Source organism: Heterodontus francisci, chromosome 28, assembly GCF_036365525.1.
Source record: "Heterodontus francisci isolate sHetFra1 chromosome 28, sHetFra1.hap1, whole genome shotgun sequence".
Lineage (NCBI taxonomy): Eukaryota > Metazoa > Chordata > Chondrichthyes > Heterodontiformes > Heterodontidae > Heterodontus > Heterodontus francisci.
In genome coordinates, this window is record NC_090398.1 from 21319686 (window position 1) to 21338613 (window position 18928).

General features: G+C 42.7%; 1 protein-coding gene across 4 annotated transcripts in view; it reads right to left on the bottom strand.

Moving 5' to 3' along the window:
- Nucleotides 1–223: 223 nt before the first annotated feature.
- LOC137345302 (NACHT, LRR and PYD domains-containing protein 3-like) overlaps nt 224–18928 on the bottom strand; it is an 82261-nt gene continuing 63556 nt past the window's right edge. For all 4 annotated transcript variants that reach the window (XM_068008803.1, XM_068008801.1, XM_068008802.1 and 1 more), the window contains 5 exons: nt 14657–14743; nt 14349–14519; nt 12695–12865; nt 1421–1588; nt 224–1250 (listed from right to left, as the gene is read on the bottom strand). In XM_068008803.1, coding sequence (XP_067864904.1) covers nt 1121–1250; nt 1421–1588; nt 12695–12865; nt 14349–14519; nt 14657–14743 — 727 coding nt within the window. In that variant the 3' untranslated portion in view covers nt 224–1120. The remainder of the gene's footprint in view (nt 1251–1420; nt 1589–12694; nt 12866–14348; nt 14520–14656; nt 14744–18928) is intronic.

Sequence of the window (18928 nt, forward strand, 5' to 3'; positions counted from 1 at the left end):
CAGATCGTTTCCTAATTGGACAATTCAAACAATAGTGAGGTCACGATTGAATGAACTCAGTCTCCAGAGGCTTTTCTATGACCAGAAAATATAAGAAGGGATTCCATGGTCAAAACTCTCTGAAACTATTCTCAAATTTGAAGTTGGTAAGAAGTCCTGAGATGTACTTGTTAAGATAATGCATCATTTAATTCAACATCACACAATAACAATTCTCATCAGTACTGTTACATCATCCAGGAGGCAGTGATACAGAGGTGAAGTTTAATAAAACATTTCCAAGTGGAAGTCATTATACAAATCCAGGTGAGTACAGGTAACAAGTCCGTTGATCGACCCCTCAGTTTCCTCAGGATGTTTCACAGGATCATTGCACCTTTTCACAATCTCATGGTTTACAGTCTCAGGTGATTCCGTTTGAAAATTCAGTCCACAGTAAGTACACAATGTTTAATTTCCATGGTAACACCAGTACCTGCTCCCATGCTGGTGCCACAAACACATAAAGTTCAGGATCCTTAAACATTACAAATGCTCACGATCACCGAGACAGAACAGTGGGATTCCCGACTGGCACTTTCCCCATTTCTCCTCTCGCAGTGCTGACCCGTCCTGGGTGCACCAGTTTCAGGAACCTCCACAATAGGATACTCCCTCTGGGTGACCCCAGACACTGGGCATTGGTATCTATTGGACGGTGGGATCTATCCAAGCTGAACAGAGCCTGTCTCCATCCTGAACACACACAGGTTTACTTCCCAGCAGGGTCACTGGGTACTGATGCTGAGTGTGAACCCTGGATAATGTAATTCCCAAACCCAGGGATATTGAGTGTAATTACCAGTGTCCCACTGCAGCCCAGACTGAGCCCCACCCTGGACCCTTCCTGTCTGTACATTTCCCCAGTGCCCCATTGGGGAACATTCAGTCCCGGATATCCTGCAGAAGCAGCGCTGTGGGGCCGAGCGGCTGAGTCACGTGACCCTGTTGCTGGGCCTCTGATATCACAATGGGAGATGACACTCGCTCAGCTCGAGCTAGAAACAGTGAAACAGCCAATAGGATTTAAACCTGGAGCGCGGCCAATTAAAGGGAAGGACAGAAAATTGGCCAAAAATGTTCATATAGAGAGACCAGTGATGTTTACAAATTCAAATGACACATCCACATCCACATCCAGTCTGGGTCTTTTACCCTGCAGTGACTTCAGCTGATTCTTTCCATTTGAACTGAACTGATTCGGCCTCAACCTGAAACGGATTAAAGATTAAACAAGAAATAAAAAGATTGAACAATAGTGTAAATAACAGGGAGACTGGGTTTAATATTTCAATAATAATTACAGAGATATTACTGATAAGAGTGACTGAATTCCATTTATATTTTATTTATTACATTAACCAATAAGAGAAACACTCACCAGATCCTCTCAAGACTCCTACAAGTCACTATGAGGTGGCTGAGAGCAGGGACAGATCGGTCTGTGAAGGAGTTATATGTCAAGTTCAGGAACTTCAGTGACTGGTTTGTCCTGAGAGCAGAGGCGAGATCCTCGGTACAAGAATCTGTGAGACCGACATCCGATAGACTGGGGATCAGAGAGAGAAATAACAGGAATCAGTGTAAATCTCCAGGGTTCATGAATAACTGTATTACTGATACTGACAATAATGTTCACTGTCCTATTATAAACATAACCTCACACAGTCTGGTACTTAATGTTCTGCTCTGTAAAGGCAGCTGGGGAAGTAAAACACTGGAGCTAATCTTTACTCAGTCTTACATCTATTTAGAGTTAAACATTACAAGCACACACCTCCTCACTCAACCACACACAGTTTCAATAAGTGTCTTTACATATGTGCTCAATTGAATCCCCTGTTAATACCCACCGTCCACACATTAAATACCATTAATATACAATTAACAGATTCTCTTTTTTCTCTTTAAATAAAACTTAGAGTTAATATGCAAAAACAAAATTTCAACAAAAAATCAAATCAAAAACCTCCATATTCTGTACAAAACATTACATTGCGAGAGGCCCCTCCTCGAGGACCACGAACAATTTCTTCATACAAGAATTTCCTTTTGCAAAACAATCAGACAATTGATGATTTGCATCTACCCATTTAATTTTAGAGATTTCCTTTCTCTCCGGTATTTCTTTCAAGCCAGCAAGGTTACCTTTTCTGACGCTTTGTTGTAGCATGTGCATTATCCAACAATGAACAATTATCTACATAACATTCAATGAGTATGTGATCTTCAGTAAACCCCTTGTATAGAATCTCACTTACAATATTTGACAAATAGAATCCCATATCCACTGTCTCCACAAGGGCCAGTGTGTCAATCAGCTGAAGTACTTTTAACAACCCTTTTTATTTTCTTAGCTTCCCAAGCTGAAGGACAGTATCTCCCATTTTCACCCATCAGTAATATTATGAAACCAGCTGCACTAGAATACCCATCAGGAAGATTAGCATGTGAACCATCGCTAAAAATGACTAGTTTCATGTTCTTTGGGTCACCTCGGGATGGGAACTTAAACACACATTTCTCCAGATTTAATCAATTTAATTATAGAATGTTTTAAGGGTAAATAAAACATTCTCGACTTTCGGATGTTTCATTGTAGCACTTCACTCCAACACATAAAAACTAGTCTCTGGTCTCGTCTGAGGGTCCAAACAGTTCAACTGACCAATCAAGCTTCACACTTGTTCTGTCTCTTCTTCAGATATAACATCATCTTTCTGTGATGTCCGAGTACGATTAACTGGGAGGGGAGTAACACCCACTAAATAGGATCGTTGATTCAAAATTATTTCAGACCTACTCTGCTTAATATCTAATATATTTAAAAGTTCCACAAGCCTGACTCCCGATTTTAAATTCTACTCTAATCATATTAATAACACCTTTCTCAAATTCCGCAGTATCATCACATCAGAAATCAACATGTATCATAAAGATGTCTGAAAGTTTCCCTTTCTGATACCAATAAAACTTTGCGGGATCTGTTTTGAGTTGAACACAACCTATTTTCAGCAAAACTGATCTCACTGTAAAATACCACACACTGGAAGCATCATTCAGGCCATACATGCATTTGTTTAGTTTCCATAGTTTCCCTTCTGCATCCGCTGTCTCTTTGGGAAGTTTCAGAAACACACCTCTCTGAAAGGTATCGCCCTGCAGAAATGCACCTTTCAGGTCAATTGATCTAAACTCCCATGAATATGTGACCAAAAGAGCTAAAACGATTTTCAAGATTACTTTTCCAGCTGTGGGAGAGCCCATTCCAACATCTGTATCACCCAGTCACTCTTCAAAACCCCTAGCAACCAGCCTGGCTTTGGCCTTATCAGTCCCATCTGAAAGGATCTTTTCAGTACAAATCCACCTATGTGACAAGGCTGCTTGCCCCTGATCTGGTATCACAGAGTTAACTCCAACTGTCTCCAACTATCTAATTCTCTTTGTTTTACTTCTCGTAATAGTTTATCCTCAAGTTTATTGGCAGTCACTAAAACTTCACAATCATGAGGACTTCTGCTTCTAGTTCTGTTCAGAGACTGTTCTGTGTCTTTAATTTCATTGTGTAATCTATTCAAGTTACAGCCTCTACTTGCACTTTTATATCTGTTGGGATGATTACTGTGAGATCTCCCTCTTACACTATTGAGGCTCTTTCTCCAGTACCTGATTTTTTTCTGATACAAGAGTCACCTCCAGATCCACTATCAGAACATGCACTGTGCTTTCATACCCTCCACTCTTTCATCCCATTCTACCAGTCCACAGACCTCACTTCTTGACCATCATCCTGTACATTAAACAGTATTTAAATTGGCCAGGAGCTTTTCCTGCACGTCCCACAATTGTCATATTTCTGCATTAACTTGACCCCTCTGGAATATGTGTCACCCAAGTTTCTCAGCAATTGGTCTTTGGATGTGATAGCTCTGTCCTGTGTGTCATGATCACTCACAGTATCACTAACCAGCCCTTGATCTACTGTTTTACTGGGCCTCAGGACTCTCATTAAAAAACACACGAACATTTGAGGTACAAGGTGTCTCGTTTACTTCTATCGGCTGCTCAGAATCCAAGATATAATTAATCCTGATTAATCGTGAGGAATGAACCTGAACAGTTTGATATGTTTGATAAGGACTGTTTTACCATCATGGCCTATTACGTTACTTGGGCCTTTCCATTCCCTATGACCCTCTCTTTTATAATAGACCAAATCTGCTGAATTAAATTCGATCTCAGATGGTCTTATATGATGCCTCAGAGCTCTCTGAATTTTCATCATGATCTCAGACTCGATGAAATCCCATCTCCCTGCATGTAAAATATTCCAGTGTGCTGAACAAAATTGAACTAATGGCAGTGCCTTCTACAGCAGGAGGACTATCACACAGATCAGAAGTCAATTTGAGATTTTTCCTCACAGACCAATTGACAGAGACTAAACCCTCCAACCGTTTGGAGTGAATTCTTTGTATGAACCATCAATGCTCGGCCGGTTGTCAACTTGCAGTCTGGTTGATCAGCTAAGATTTTATGCAGCATTTCATCAATCACCACATCATTCCTGTCACAGAGTCCATTACTGAAAAGACTTTCAGCTGCTGTATTCATGACCAGAATGTTCATGTTTTCAAACATGTCTCTGAAGTTATCAGTGGCAAATTCCCTCCACTATCAGTTAGAATCTTTGCTCTTGCCCCAAGTTTGATCCCTATCGATTTCTCCATGATTTTATCTTTAATCACCCTTTTGTCCTTACTCTGTTTTATAGTAGAAACACTGGCTTTAATTTTTACGCCGCCCCAGCGGGACGGATGGTGGCGTGGGAGCGGCATAAAATTGAGTGGCAGGCTCTGGGAGGCCAAACCGTCCCGATTCCGCCTCCGACCAAGTTTACAGAGGTCCAGCGGGGGTGTGAGAAGCGACCCGCCCGCCCGAGGCCAATCAAGACCCTTAATTGGCCACTTAAGGGCCCTCTCTCGCCTCCACGGGTATTTTACCCCCGGCAAGCAGGTGTGCCAGGGACTTGAAAGGTCGCCAAGCTATAGCTGCCAGCCTTTCCGCACCCCGGGGGCTGGGGAACTGCTGGCACAGGGTGCCCGATTGAGGGCTGCCCCCGCCTCCCAACCCAACCCCGGGATCCAAGACGCCACCCCCACCCACCCACCAAACGACCACCCTAGCCTCATCAGGGCACGACCGATTCCCCTGGTGGGGCAACCCAAACTTACCTCCAGTACTGGTTCCTTGGTATCCTCCTCAGCTGGCTGGGCTGCAGGCCCAGCAATGGCCACCGCTCCCGGTGGCGCTGATGAGACTAAGAACTGCCGGCTCGCTGATTGGCCAGCAGTTCAATGAGGCTGGCCCTCTTCCCTGAAGTGGGTGGATGTCCTGCCTTGGGCCAATTAAAGCCTGGGGATCCGTAAAATACGGGACGGATCCCCAGGCTGGGCGGAAGCGGGTTCGGCATCAACATTTACGTCGCAGTCTGGCTCCCATCCGCCCACTGTAAAATTCCGGCCACCAAGTCTGGTGGCCAGGTCTATAAAATGTAGAATGAAAATATTTCTGTCTTTGATCCACGCAACGACCTTGTTAAAGCCACGTGCCAATGGAAGGCTTACAATAGGACGTGGCAGCATCCTCCAATACTTTTTACATATTTCACACTTGACTAATCTCTTCCATTAGCCTTATACACTCTTCAACTGTACCTGTATCTTTTAGCAGGGTTTTTAACCTCTGAAAAGCAGGGTGAGCAAATTGTCTACAATACCTCAAGCCAAATTGCTTTTCTACTCTCTGATTCTTATCAACTTTGGGCACCACAGTGGCACAGTGTTTAGCACCACAGCCTCATAGCTCCAGCGACACGGGTTTGTTTCTGGGTACTGCCTGTGCGGAGTTTGCAAGTTCTCCCTGTGACCACGTGGGTTTTCGCCGGGTGCTCCGGTTTCCCACAGCCGAAGACTTGCTGGTTGATAGGTAAATTGGCTGTTATAAATTGCTCCTAGTATAGGTAGGTGGTAAGCGAAGGTGAGGATATGAGAGGGTAATGGGGTTAATGTAGGATTAGTATAAATGGGTGGTTGATGGTCTGCACAGACTCGGTGGGCTGAAAGACCTGTTTCAGTGCTGTATCTCTAAAATAAATAACTGATTCCATTAATATTTGTGTAACACTCTGATAAGAAACAACAGGTTTTTTTGAGGGGACACAATAATGTCCTGATTTGGTAAATTGCAGATCCACTGACTTTCCAAAAGTAACTGCCTTATCACACTCCATGTCAAGTTTCATTTGTGTCTCTTTGATAGAAGATTTACTCAACCACATAGATATCTCACAAGAGACATCAGTACTGATAACATGGCTTACTCCAGCTATTTTATATGGAATTATGACTCTCTTTAGTGGCCTCAATGCTCGTCATCTCTGAAACTGAAACAAGTAGTACTTTTATACTCTAACGTTGCATCAATCCTCACTATTTAGTGAATCTAGATGACATTTTAACCAATCTGTTCAGCAAACTGTTGAAGTGCAAGCACTACTAGCACAACACAGTTAAACAGGTCTGTGAATGACATATTCAATATGGGACTAAAACTCCTTGTGACTTGTACAATTTGTTCGGACTCATCCACGTCTTCATCTTCTGCCTCAGAATCTTCATTCCCATGAGTCATCTCAAGGACTCTGCATCTATGCTTTGTGCAGTTTGTGGCATAATGGTAGTTGGAGCCACACCTGATGCACCTATTAACTGTTCCTTGGCCATTGCTGGGATTCAGCCGCCTATTATTGCTGATCCAATTTTGTCTTTGCTATAATAGCCAGATCTGCTAAAGGTGCTTTTATCCTCATTTTGACTGTCCATAACCATTCCATTGTACTTACACCTGCATCCACTATCCGGTCCATTTCAAAATCTGACAATTATTGTGTCTTCTATTCTTTGTGTTACTGCCGCATGTCCCATTTGCTCCACCAAAGCCCCAGGAATCTTTTCAAGAGAGCAAACATCTGATCCAACAGGGAGTCTCTCTCTCCGAGAACTGAAAACCAGTTAAAACCAGGAGCATGTCCCTATGCTACACCTTGGCACAATCCAACAATTTAAGTGCGAGCACTGAACCAGGGATCTCTCAAGTGAATTTTGCCAATCTTTTATACAATCTGTTAAAGTACATGATATATTCTTCCTTTGAATAAACATCTGTTTTCTAAAACGTATCAAACTCAGACCATGCCTCAAAGGCATTTAATAGATCACCTTACTTGTACATTTCATCCAGGAACTCTAATAGAAGATCCAAACCATCATCAGTTTTTAACTGATGGGGAGGCAGCTCACAAAGCATTTTACTTCTTATTTTACTTCTGGTCCGAAGCAATGCCAAGGCCATACCTTGTTTCCTTTCTCATCGGGACACAACCCATGTCCACATAGCCACTTCACTCTTCCACTGGACATTTTTTATACTTATTTGTTTTGTGGGATGTGGGCGTCGCTGTAAAGACCAGCATTTGTTGCCCATCCCTAATTGCCCTTGGGAAGGTGGTGGTGAGCTGCCTTCTTGAACCTCTGCAGTCTCTCTGGTGTAGGTACATCCACAGTGCTGTTAGAGAGGGAATTCCAGGATGTCGATCTAGCAACAGTGAAGGAAAGGTGATATATTCCCAAGTCATGATGGTGTGTGGCTTGGAGGGGAACTTGCAGATGGTGGTGTTCCCACGCGTCTGCTTCCCTTGTCCTTCTAGGTGGAAGAGATCTTGGGTTTGGAAGGTGCTTTTGAAGGAGGCATGGTGAGTTGCTGCAGTGTATCTTGTATCTGGTATACTCTGCTACCACTATCCGGCCCTGGAGGAGGGAGTGAATGTTTAAAGTGGTGAAGGTGGTGTCGATCAAGTGGGCTGTTTTAGCCTGGATGGTGTTGAGCTTCCTGATTGTGGTTGGAGCTGCACGCATCCAGGCAACTAGAGAGTATTCCATCACATTTTTGACATCTGCCTTGTAGATGGTGGACTGGCTTTGGGGAGTCAAGAGGTGGACTAATTGCTGCAAGTCAAATTTCGATCATAAATAGTTGAGGCCCCAGCACTGATAGCTGCGTCACTCCACTAATTAGTCGGCCAACTCCAGAATGCCCTGTTTCTCCTGAATGTTCCCTGTTATCCAATCCTCTATCCATAATACCCTCAACATCATGAGTTCTTACCTTGTGTAGTAACCTTTTATGTGGCACCTTATCGAATGCCTTTTGAAAATCCGAATACATTACATCTACGGGTTCCCATTTACTCACCCTCAAAAGAATGCTGATACATTTGGAAAACATTATTTCACTTTTATAAAACCATGTTGACTCTGCCTGATTACATTACGATTTTCTAAATCGTGGAGGCACTGGCCATAATATTTCAGTCTTCCTTAGACTCTAAGATGGTGCCAGAGGACTGGAGTATTGCAAACGTGACATCCTTGTTCAAAAAATCCCAACAACTACAAGCCAGTCTGTTTAACTTCAGTGGTGGGAAAAATCCTAGAAAAGATAATTCCAGACAAAATCGACAGTAACATGGACAAATGCTAATTAATTAAGGAAAGCCAGCATGGATTTCTTAAGGGAATATCATGTTTAACTAACTATCTGGAGTTTTTTGAGGAGGTAACAGAGATGGTTGTTGAGGGCAATGCTGTTGATGTGGTGTACATGGACTTTCAAAAGGCATTTGATACAGTGTCACACAACAGACTTGTGAGCAAACTTGTAGCTCATGGAATAAAAGGGATGGTCGCAACATGGATAAAAAAATTGGCTGAGTGACAGGAAACAAAGATGTTTTGCGGGCTGGAGGTACCTGCACTTGCAGACATAGTATTTATACAGCTGCTGGGTAACTCCCAGGATGTTGATAGTGGGGGATTCAGCGATGTTAATGCCATTGAATGTCAAGGGGAGATGGTTAGATTCTCTCTTGTTGAAGATGGGCATTGCCTGGCACTTGTTTGGCATGGATGTTACTTAGCACTTATCAGCCCAAGCCTGGATGTTGTCCAGGTCTTGCCTCATGGGGACAGCTGGACTACTTCAGTATCTGAGAAGTTGAGAATGGTAGATGGAGTATAATGTAGGGAAGTGTAAAGTTATTCATTTTGGTAGTAAAAATAGAAAAGCAGAGTGTTTTTTAAATGGTGTGAAACTTGTAAGCGTTGATGTTGAAAGAGACTTGGGTGTGCTTGAATGCAGAAAGTTAACACGTAAGGGACAGCAAGCAATTAGGAAAGCAAATGGCATGTTGAAATTTATTGTAAGGGGACTGGAGTACAGGAATAAAGAAGGCTTGCTACAATTGTACAGGGTTTTGGTGAGACCACATCTACAGTACTGTGTACAGTTTTGGTCTCTACATTTTAAGAAAGGATATACTTGCATTGGAGGTGGTACAGCGAAGGTTCACTGGATTGGTCCCTGGGATGAGGGGGTTGTCCTACGATGAGAGGTTAAGTAAATTATCCCATACTCTCTGGTGGTTAGAAAAATGAGAGGCAATCTCATTGAAACATACACGATTCTGAAGGGACTCAGTGGAGTAAACACAGAGATTGTTTCCACTGCTTGAGGAATTGATAACACGAGGCACAGTCTCAGGATTAGCTGCTGATCATTGAGGACTGAGATGAGGAAAAATTGCTTCACTCAAAGGGTTGAGAGTCTTTGGAATTCTCTACCCCAGAGGGTTGTGAATGCTCCATCGTTGAAAACATTTAAGGCTGGGATAGACAGATTTTTGGTCTCTCAGGGAATCGAGAGAAAAGGCGAGTGTGAGGGAAAGTGAAGTTGAAGCCTAAGATTAGCCATGATCGTACTGAATGGTGGAGCAGGCTCGATGGGCCATATGGTCTACTCCTGCTCCAATTTCTTGTGTTCTTGTGGCATTGTACATTGTACAATCATTACCAAACATCCTCACTTCTGACTTTATGATGGAAGGAAGGTCATTCATGAAGGTGGTTGAGCCGAGGACACTACTCTGAGGAACTCCTGCAGTGATGTCCTCGAACTGAGATTATTGACCTCCAACAACCACAACTAAAGCCTGGCTTGGGTATAAAAATAAAAACCCACCCAGGTCCAATCCATCCACAGCCAACCTGAACTTGATCTGAGCCCTTTAACTTTCTATTTCGCACCTGACGAGCATCTCCTTCATCTGTTCCACCAGCAGGCTATTCCTACAGCTGGAGCTGTGGGGAATCATTGGTAAATCTGATCCCGTGACCTCCCGCAAGCAATGTCCAGCCTGCCCTGATCCGAACCCGAATGCTAGACTCGGAACTTTGGCACGACCCGACCCCGATACATGTAGTCATGTCTAGTCGGGATTGGGCAGGGTCACCAGGCTTTAACCACCACCATCTTTCTTTGTGCGAGGTGTGACACCAATGTTATGAAGGTGCTTCCATTTTTAAAATATTTTTTGAGGACACGTGTTCAAAAAACTGTGGAAAAATCTGAGGAGATGCTGGACTTTTTAAAAAAAGGGTCACTGGAAGGACACTTGACACTTTGTTTAAAAGTCACATGTCTTAAGCTAAGTAAACAGCAGAGGCCTTGCTGACTATTGGAGTTGTTTACAGCGAAGTCACATGTATAGATTTATGGTGGTCAGGAGTTGGTTTCATTTTGAACTGTTTGAATGGGCAGTTGGGATATCAGCCTGCTAAGAGAGAGAGGTCACCAGTTCATCCTGTTCCACCTCTTTGAGAACGCTGAGAATCCAGTGTGAGAACTGGAGAAACTGATGCAGCATTTCTCCTGAGAAGTTTCTGCAATACTTTCTCTTCACATCTCCTGAACAAACTGCTTCTGAAAAGATCCCAGTGACAACTGCATGTGTCTAGTGACCGCCGTCTACATGGATCCAGACCAACTGCAATGTTCCATATCGTCTCCTTTTTCTCCAAGAATTAACGAGTACTTGGCCAAAGTATTTTTTGTTTGTTTTTTTTGTAAAGTTGATCTCTGCAGAGAAAGCATCTTTATTTTTCCTTTAACTAGTGTGTGTGTGCATGTGTGTGTATGTTGGGTTATTTTGAAAGGAATATATTGATACTTTCATATTTCAACCTGTGTGTTAATAAGTTTTGCATCTTTATAAAATGAGTCTTGTTTTGCTATAAATTAATAATTTTGTTGATTATTAAAGAAACTTGGTTGTCAGATTTTTATTCAGAAACTGAAATAGATGAAGTATATAATTAGCTGTATCGGTTACTGGGTAAAACATTTAAATATATGTTGTGACCTGTGGAGAAGTGGAACGAGAGAAAGACAGTGCACTCCTCCATCCTCGCTCATAACACCAACCAGTGGAGAGTTTTCCCCCTGATTCCCACTAACTTCAATTTGACTCGGGCCCCTTGATGTCACACTCGGTCAAATGCTGCCTCGATATCAAGGGCAATCACTTTCACCTCACCTGGTCATATGGTTCAGATTCCGAGAAGATCGGAGGGTAATCAAAGCCCAACAATTTACACCTGCTTTCTGCCATTTCTGATCATTGCTGCTTGGATTGTAATTTTTTGTGTCTCTCTTTTTTGGAATGTCTCCTGACAATGCAGAGCATGTGCAGAGCAATCGTTGATGTCATCGCTGCATCACTGACCCATTTGCCAGCTTGCCAGGACGGGTCCATGCAGGCGTGCATCAACCTTACCACGTAATGACGTCAGACGTAATAACATCAGAATGTTGCCTCACCCCTCAAAGGCCATGATCACAATCACTATCCCTCCAGCAGTACCCCGCGCCCTCACCCGATCAGCACCTCAGTCACATCTTTTCTTCTCCGCTCTCACCTGCTGTTCTCTTCTGCACTCGCCTGCTCGCCGCTCCTGACTCTTTGCTGCTCCACTCCGCCTCGCCGCTAGCACCTCGCTGGCTCACCACCCACCACCCACCACCCCCGCCACCCCCATCGCTTTGCTGGGTGACGAGGTGGGAAGCCACCAGCGGGAGGGAACAGCGAGCAGACGGGTGCAGCAGAGAATGGTGAAGTCGAGTGGTGAGCAGTCGGGAGCGGAAGGAAAATGGGTGTGGGAAGGAGAGGGTAAGAGAAGCGGCGATTGCAGGAGGGAGTGGTGTATTGTTGGGGGAAGGGGTGGGTGGAGGCGGTGATTGCGGCTATTGAGGGGTGAGAGGGTTTGGGTTTAACTGGTATTTTTATGTTCAATTGAGCAGTGCCATTTTTATTACTGGTAGCTGCCTGAAACGTCACAGACGGTGACGTTTCTGTCCATGAGGCTGCATTTGTACATATGCACATACTGCACCACCTAGTGCTTGCATTGTCAGCAAATGCAGCCTTTTTTTCATAGCCTTGGACCTTCACCTTGAAGCAACCATTCTCTGTTACCATATTCTACTCTGGAAAGCCAGTTGGTGAAGAATATTACTGGAGCTAATCTTTACTCAGTCTTACATTAATTTACAGAGTTAAGCATTACAAGCATACACCTCCTCACTCAACCACACCACAGTATCAATAAGTGCCCCTTTTTTGTGCTCAAGTGAAACCCCAGTTAATGTCCACTACCTGCACACAATTAAACACAATTAATATACAATTAACACTGACCTCAGTTTCTGTATTTTACAGTCCGGGTTCCTCAAAGCTGCAGACAGTAGTTTCACTCCTGAATCTCCCAGTTTATTATCACTCAGGTTCAGATCTGTCAGTGACTGTTTTTTACTGAGAGCAGAGGTGAGATCTTTGATGCAAGAAGCTGTGAGTTTGTTCCTATAAAGCCTGGGATCAGAGAGAGAAAGAACAGGAATCACAGTAAATGACCAGTGTTTATTAAGAACACCATAACTGATACTAATAATAATGTTTATTCCTTTCCTTTTGGCCTCCTGGTCTCGAGAGACAATGGGTAAGCGACTGGAGGTGGTTAGTGGTTTGTGAAGCAGTGCCTGGAGTGGCTACAAAGGCCAATTCTAGAGTGACAGACTCTTCCCCAGGCACCGCAGATAAAATTGGTTGTCGGGGCTGTTACACAATTGGCTCTTCCCTTACACTGCTGCCTCTATTCCTGCCAACTGCAGAGTCTGTTCGACTCGTCTCTCTTCAGCGCTGCCTTTATAGCTGTCCACCAGCTCTGGCGATCACTGGCAACTGGCTCCCATGACTTGCAGTCAATGTCACAGGACTTCAGACAGCGTTTTCAGACGAGCTCGTTGTACAATGTGTCTTTGGGGATCCTGCCATCTCCCATGTGGCTCACATAGCCAAGCCATCTCAAATGCCGCTGGCTCAGTAGTGTGTATAAGCTGGGGATGTTGGCCATCTCGAGGACTTCTGTGTTGGAGATACAGTCCTGTCACCTGGTGCCAAGGGTTCTCCGGAGGCAGCAAAGATGGAACGAATTGAGACGTCGCTCTTGGCTGACATACGTTGTCCAGGCCTCACTGCCATAGAGCAAGGTACTGAGTACACAGGCTTGATACACTTGGACTTTTGTGTTCCATGTCAGGGCGCCATTTTCCCACACTCTCTTGGCCAGTCTGGACAAAGCAGCGGACGACTTTCCCATGCGCTTGTTGACATCTGCATCAAGACAAAGTTGAGCCTAGATAGGTGAACTCTTGAACCACTTCCAGAACGTGATCACCCATATTGATGGATGGAGCATTTCTGACGTCCTGTTCCATGATGTTCGTTATCTTGAGGCTGATGGTTAGGCCAAGTTTGTTGCAGGCAGCCGCAATCCTGTCGATGAGTCTCTGCAGACACTATTCAGTGTGAGATGTTAAAGCAGCATCGTCAGCAAAGAGGAGTTCCCTGATGAGGACTTTCCGTACTTTGGTCTTCACTCTAAGATGGGCAAGGTTGAACAACCTGCCACCTGATCTTGTGTGGAGGAAAATTCCTTCTTCTGAAGACTTGAATGCATGTGAGAGCAGCAGGGAGAAGAGGATTCCCAGACAGTGTAGGTGTGAGAATACAGCCCTGTTTCATGCCACTCATATAGGAAAGGGGTCTGATGAGGCGCCGCTATGCTGAATTGTACCTTTCATATTGTCATGGAATGAGATTATACTTAATAGGTTAATATTTTTAATAACACTATTTTTGTTAGTAATAATAATGTGCAGTGTTAGACATCCAGTTATTATAGACACAATCTCTCACAGTCTGGTACTTACTCCAGTGTCTGTATTTTACAGTCTGGGTTAATACCCACCATCTGCGTACAATTAAACATAATTAATATACAAATAGCACTTACCCCAGTCTCTGTATTTTACAATCCGTGTTCCTCAGAGCCTCAGACAGTAGTTTCACTCCAGAATCTCCCAGTCTATTATCACTCAGGTCCAGATCCATCAGTGACCGGTTTGTACAGATAGCGGAGGCGAGATCCTCGATACAAGAAGCTGTGAGATTGTTTACTTGCAGCCTGGGATCAAAGATGGAGAAGTAACAGAAATCAGAGTAAATCCCCAGTGTTTATTAATAACACCATTACTGATATTAATAACATAGTGTCAGATACCCAGTTATTATAAACACAATCTCACACAGTCTGGTACTTACTCCAGTTTCTGTATTTTACAGTCCGGGTTCCTCAAAGCCGCAGACAGAAGTTTCACTCCTGAATCTCCCAGATTATTGGAACCCAGTCTAAACACAAACAGACAGAGAGTGAGAAACAAACTGAATCAAACCCTGGACCTGATACAATTCACTTTCTGTTGAATGTTACAGGAAACACTGAAAAAGACTTGAGGAAATTAACAACCAGATTTTCCTGTCACTGACAATGAATCTCACACTGTAGAACTCCTCATATATTCAGGAGCTGTCAATAAAAATCACAGAGGGAAGTAGCGGGACAGAAGGAAGGTGATTGGTTGGTGAGTATTACAGTGTGTTTTTGTCTCTCTAAGTGACAGCATTTGAATAAAGTATTGCTTGGGGAAATAAATCTATTACTTTATTAAATTAATTAGATAAATAAATTGATACATTTATTATTAACTGTTTTAAAAGACCTAATTACATTTATTCAGCTTATCAATAAGCAAATTAATGATAAAAGACTAGAGATGACAGGGCAGGCTACGTGTTGGGACTGTAGGATGTGGGAGTTTGTGGATAGCGAGACTGTCCCACATTCCCACACCAGCAGGAAATGTCTCCGTCTTCAGTCATTCCAGCTCAGAGTCAATGGGCTGGAATGTGAGTTAGGGACACTCCCAAACATAAGGGAGGGGGAGGAAGTTCTTCACAGTTTTATCCAGAACACAGTCACAGCTCAGAGAAAATCACAGGTTCAAGAAGAAGATGTAACCATTAGGGAGCAGCATGGTGAGGACTGAGGAGAGATTGAGAAGGAGGTTCCTCAAACACAGGTCCTGTCCAAAAGGTACAATGTACTTGTTACCTGTGAGGACAAGGAGAAAGACTGTGGGGAGGACAGTCACAATGTAGACCAAGGTACTGTGGCTCAGAAGACTGTCCAAGGGGGAAAGAGCAGAATAGAATGTGGTAGTGATAAGGGTTTCTGTAATTAGAGGGATGGATAGTGTCCTCTGCAGCCATGAATGAGAATCCTGTCAGGTGCGTTGTCTACAAGGTGCCAGGGTAAGGGATATCTTATGGTGGCAGGAGTGCAATTTGGAAAGGGAGGGGAATAATCCAGTTGTCGTGGTCGATGTTGGAACAAACGACATATGTAGGAACCGGGAGGAGATCCTGTTGAGGGAATATCAGGTGTTAGGAGCTAAATTAAAAAGCAGGACCTCAAGGGCAATAATCACTGGATTATTTCCCAAGCCACATGAAAATTCGTGAATAAACAGTCAGATCAAGAGAATTAAAGTGTGGCTAAAGAGCTGGTGTGGGAAAGAGGGGTTTCCTTTAAATGAATCACTGGCACTGGTACTGGCACAGGAAGGAGTTATACCGAGTTTACAGACTCCACCTGAACCAGGATGAGTAAATAGGGAGGTGGGAAATGCTTTAAACTAATAAGACGGGACAGGGTGGGGAGGGGGGAGGGGGGAGGGGGTGGGGGGTGGTGATGAACAGAAAATGAAATCAGCCTGAATATAAATACAGAAAGAAAAAAGTGAGGACTTCGATGGTAAATAGAATTATGGAGTATGATTGTAAAAAGATGGGGAAAAAATGAAGTAAGAGGAACTGCTATTACAAATGATTTAAACTTTTCATACAGCAATACACACAGTGTCTGTAATAAAACAGGGGAACTGGAGGCAATACTACATTGTGAGGATCCATATTAGGGATTACTGAGACATAACTATGGAAAAATCTGGACTGAGCATTCAACATTGCAGGATATAAACTACTTCGAAAAGATAGAGAGGAAATTGGGGAGGTGGAGTAGCTGTACTTAATACTGAAAACAATGGCAGGAGCAAAAAGTGACACGGCCATCAGCAAGACAGAAATAGAATCCACATGGATAAAGATAAAAGATAATAAAGGATCAATCACATTAACAGGGATAGTCTACGGACCACCTAATAGTGGAAGGAAGTATACAAAGAAATTAGGGAAATGAATAAAAGACATGGAATAATAATCATAGGGGAATTTCAACTAACATGAGATTAAATGGCCAGAAGAGATATGTAAAGGAAATAAGGGAATGGAGTTCCTACAATGTGTACAAGACTCCTTTCTAACCCAATATGTAAGAAGCTCAACAATGGAGGATTCCCTCCTGGATCTAGTAATGGGGAATGAGCCAGAGTAGATAAAAGAAGTAAAAGTAGGGGAACATCTAGACAATAGTGAACATTAATATTATATACTTTAAGATAATAATTGAGAAGGAGGTAAGTATGACGAAGACCAGGGAATAGATTGGAGAAAAGTGGATTTTGAGGGGTTGAGAATACAGCCGAGGAAAATAAAACTGACAACAATATTGTCAAACAGTGATGGAGAACAGCAATGGGAAACATTTAAAACCATGTTCGACATATTCCAGGAAAAATATATTCTGTTAAAAAGACAAGAACAAGTGAAACACGAATGAGTTACCATGGATGAATAAAGACATCAGATAAAGAAAAATGAGGTCTTGGAAAAAGACAGACACTAAGTACATGAGCAGCAGGGGAGAGCGCGACAAAGAGATTAGAAGTGAAAAAAAGGACAAAAAGGAACAATTAAATTATCAAGGAGCAAACAGTAAAATATTTTATAGGCACATAAATAAAAAAAGGAAAATCATGATGGAAATAGGGCCAATTATTGATGGTCAGGATTATATCACAACAGGCAACGATAGAGAAATGGCAGAAATATTAAATAATGACCTTGCTTCAATATTTACCAGGAAAACAGGTGGACAGATTAGAAATCAGATAACAGCATTGAAAATAAAAAGGTGAAGTTTTAAATAAACTAATCAAACTCAGGATAAAAACCCCTGGTCCAAATGGATCACATCCACACATTTTAAAAGAATCTAGGGAAGAGATAGCAGAGACATTACTACACAATTTTAATATTTTTTTTCGGGAAAGGTGTAGTGCCAGGAGACTGGCAGATAGCCAAAATTATACCTATATTTAATAAATGAGATAGAACATGTACAGGGACTTATCGGCCAATTGGCTTAACATCATTGGTTGGAAAAATAATGGAATCCCTATTAAAGGTGGGAATAGAAGAATATCTAGAAACCTCTTTTGGGCCTCCTTATCTCGAGAGACAATGGATATGCGCCTGGAGGTGGTCAGTGGTTTGTGAAGCAGCGCCTGGAGTGGCTATAAAGGCCAATTCTGGAGTGACAGGCTCTTCCACAGGTGCTGCAGAGAAATTTGTTTGTTGGGGCTGTTGCACAGTTGGCAAAGATATAATAATGAATAGTCAGCATGGATTTGAAGAGAAATTCTTGCTGAACCAGCCTTGTTGGATTTTTTGAAGAGGTGACAGAGAAAGTAGACAATGCTAATGCAGTAGATGCAATTTATCCAGATTTTCAAAGTCTTCGATAAGGTATCACAGAACAGACTAATGAATAAGGTCAGAGATTGCAGGATCAGGGAACAAGCAGAATGGACAGCTAGCTGGCTTCAAAACAGAAAGCAGAGAATAGGGATAAAGAGTAGTTACTCAGAATGGCAGAAGGTGGAAAGTGATGTTCCACAAGGATCAGTGCTGGGATCACTGTTTTACAATTTATATTAATGATTTAGACTTTGGAATCAAAAACACAATTTCCAAATCTTCAGATGGCACCAAACTTGGGGTTGGGGGGATAGTTAATCTGAGGAGGATAGCAACAAATTACATGAAGATATTCACAAACTTGCAGAATGGACATGTAATTAACAAATTAATGTCAACATAGATAAATGTGAGGTATTAGATTTTAGAAATAAAAATAAAGAGGTTACATATTACTTACAAAATAAGAATCTAAATGGGACAGAGGAGGTAAGGGATCTGGGAGTACAAATACACAAATCACTAAAAGTAGTTACACAGGTTAACAGTAAACCAAGCACTAAGGTTTATTCCTGGGGGTTAGAATTGAAAAGTATAGAAGTTATGCTAAACTTGTGTCAAACCCTGGTTGGACCACACCTGGAATACTGCAGACAATTCTGTTCACCATATTATAAAAAAGATATGGAGGCACTGGAGAGGGTGAAAAATATTTACAAGTATGATACCAGAAATGTAGGGAATACCGATCAGCAGGGAATGAACAGGCTGGTCACTTTTCTCTAAAAAAAAGAGCAGGCTGAGGTGTGACCTAATAGAGGTGTTTAAAAGTATCCAATGTTTCGACAGAGGAGACACAGAGAGAATGTTTCCACT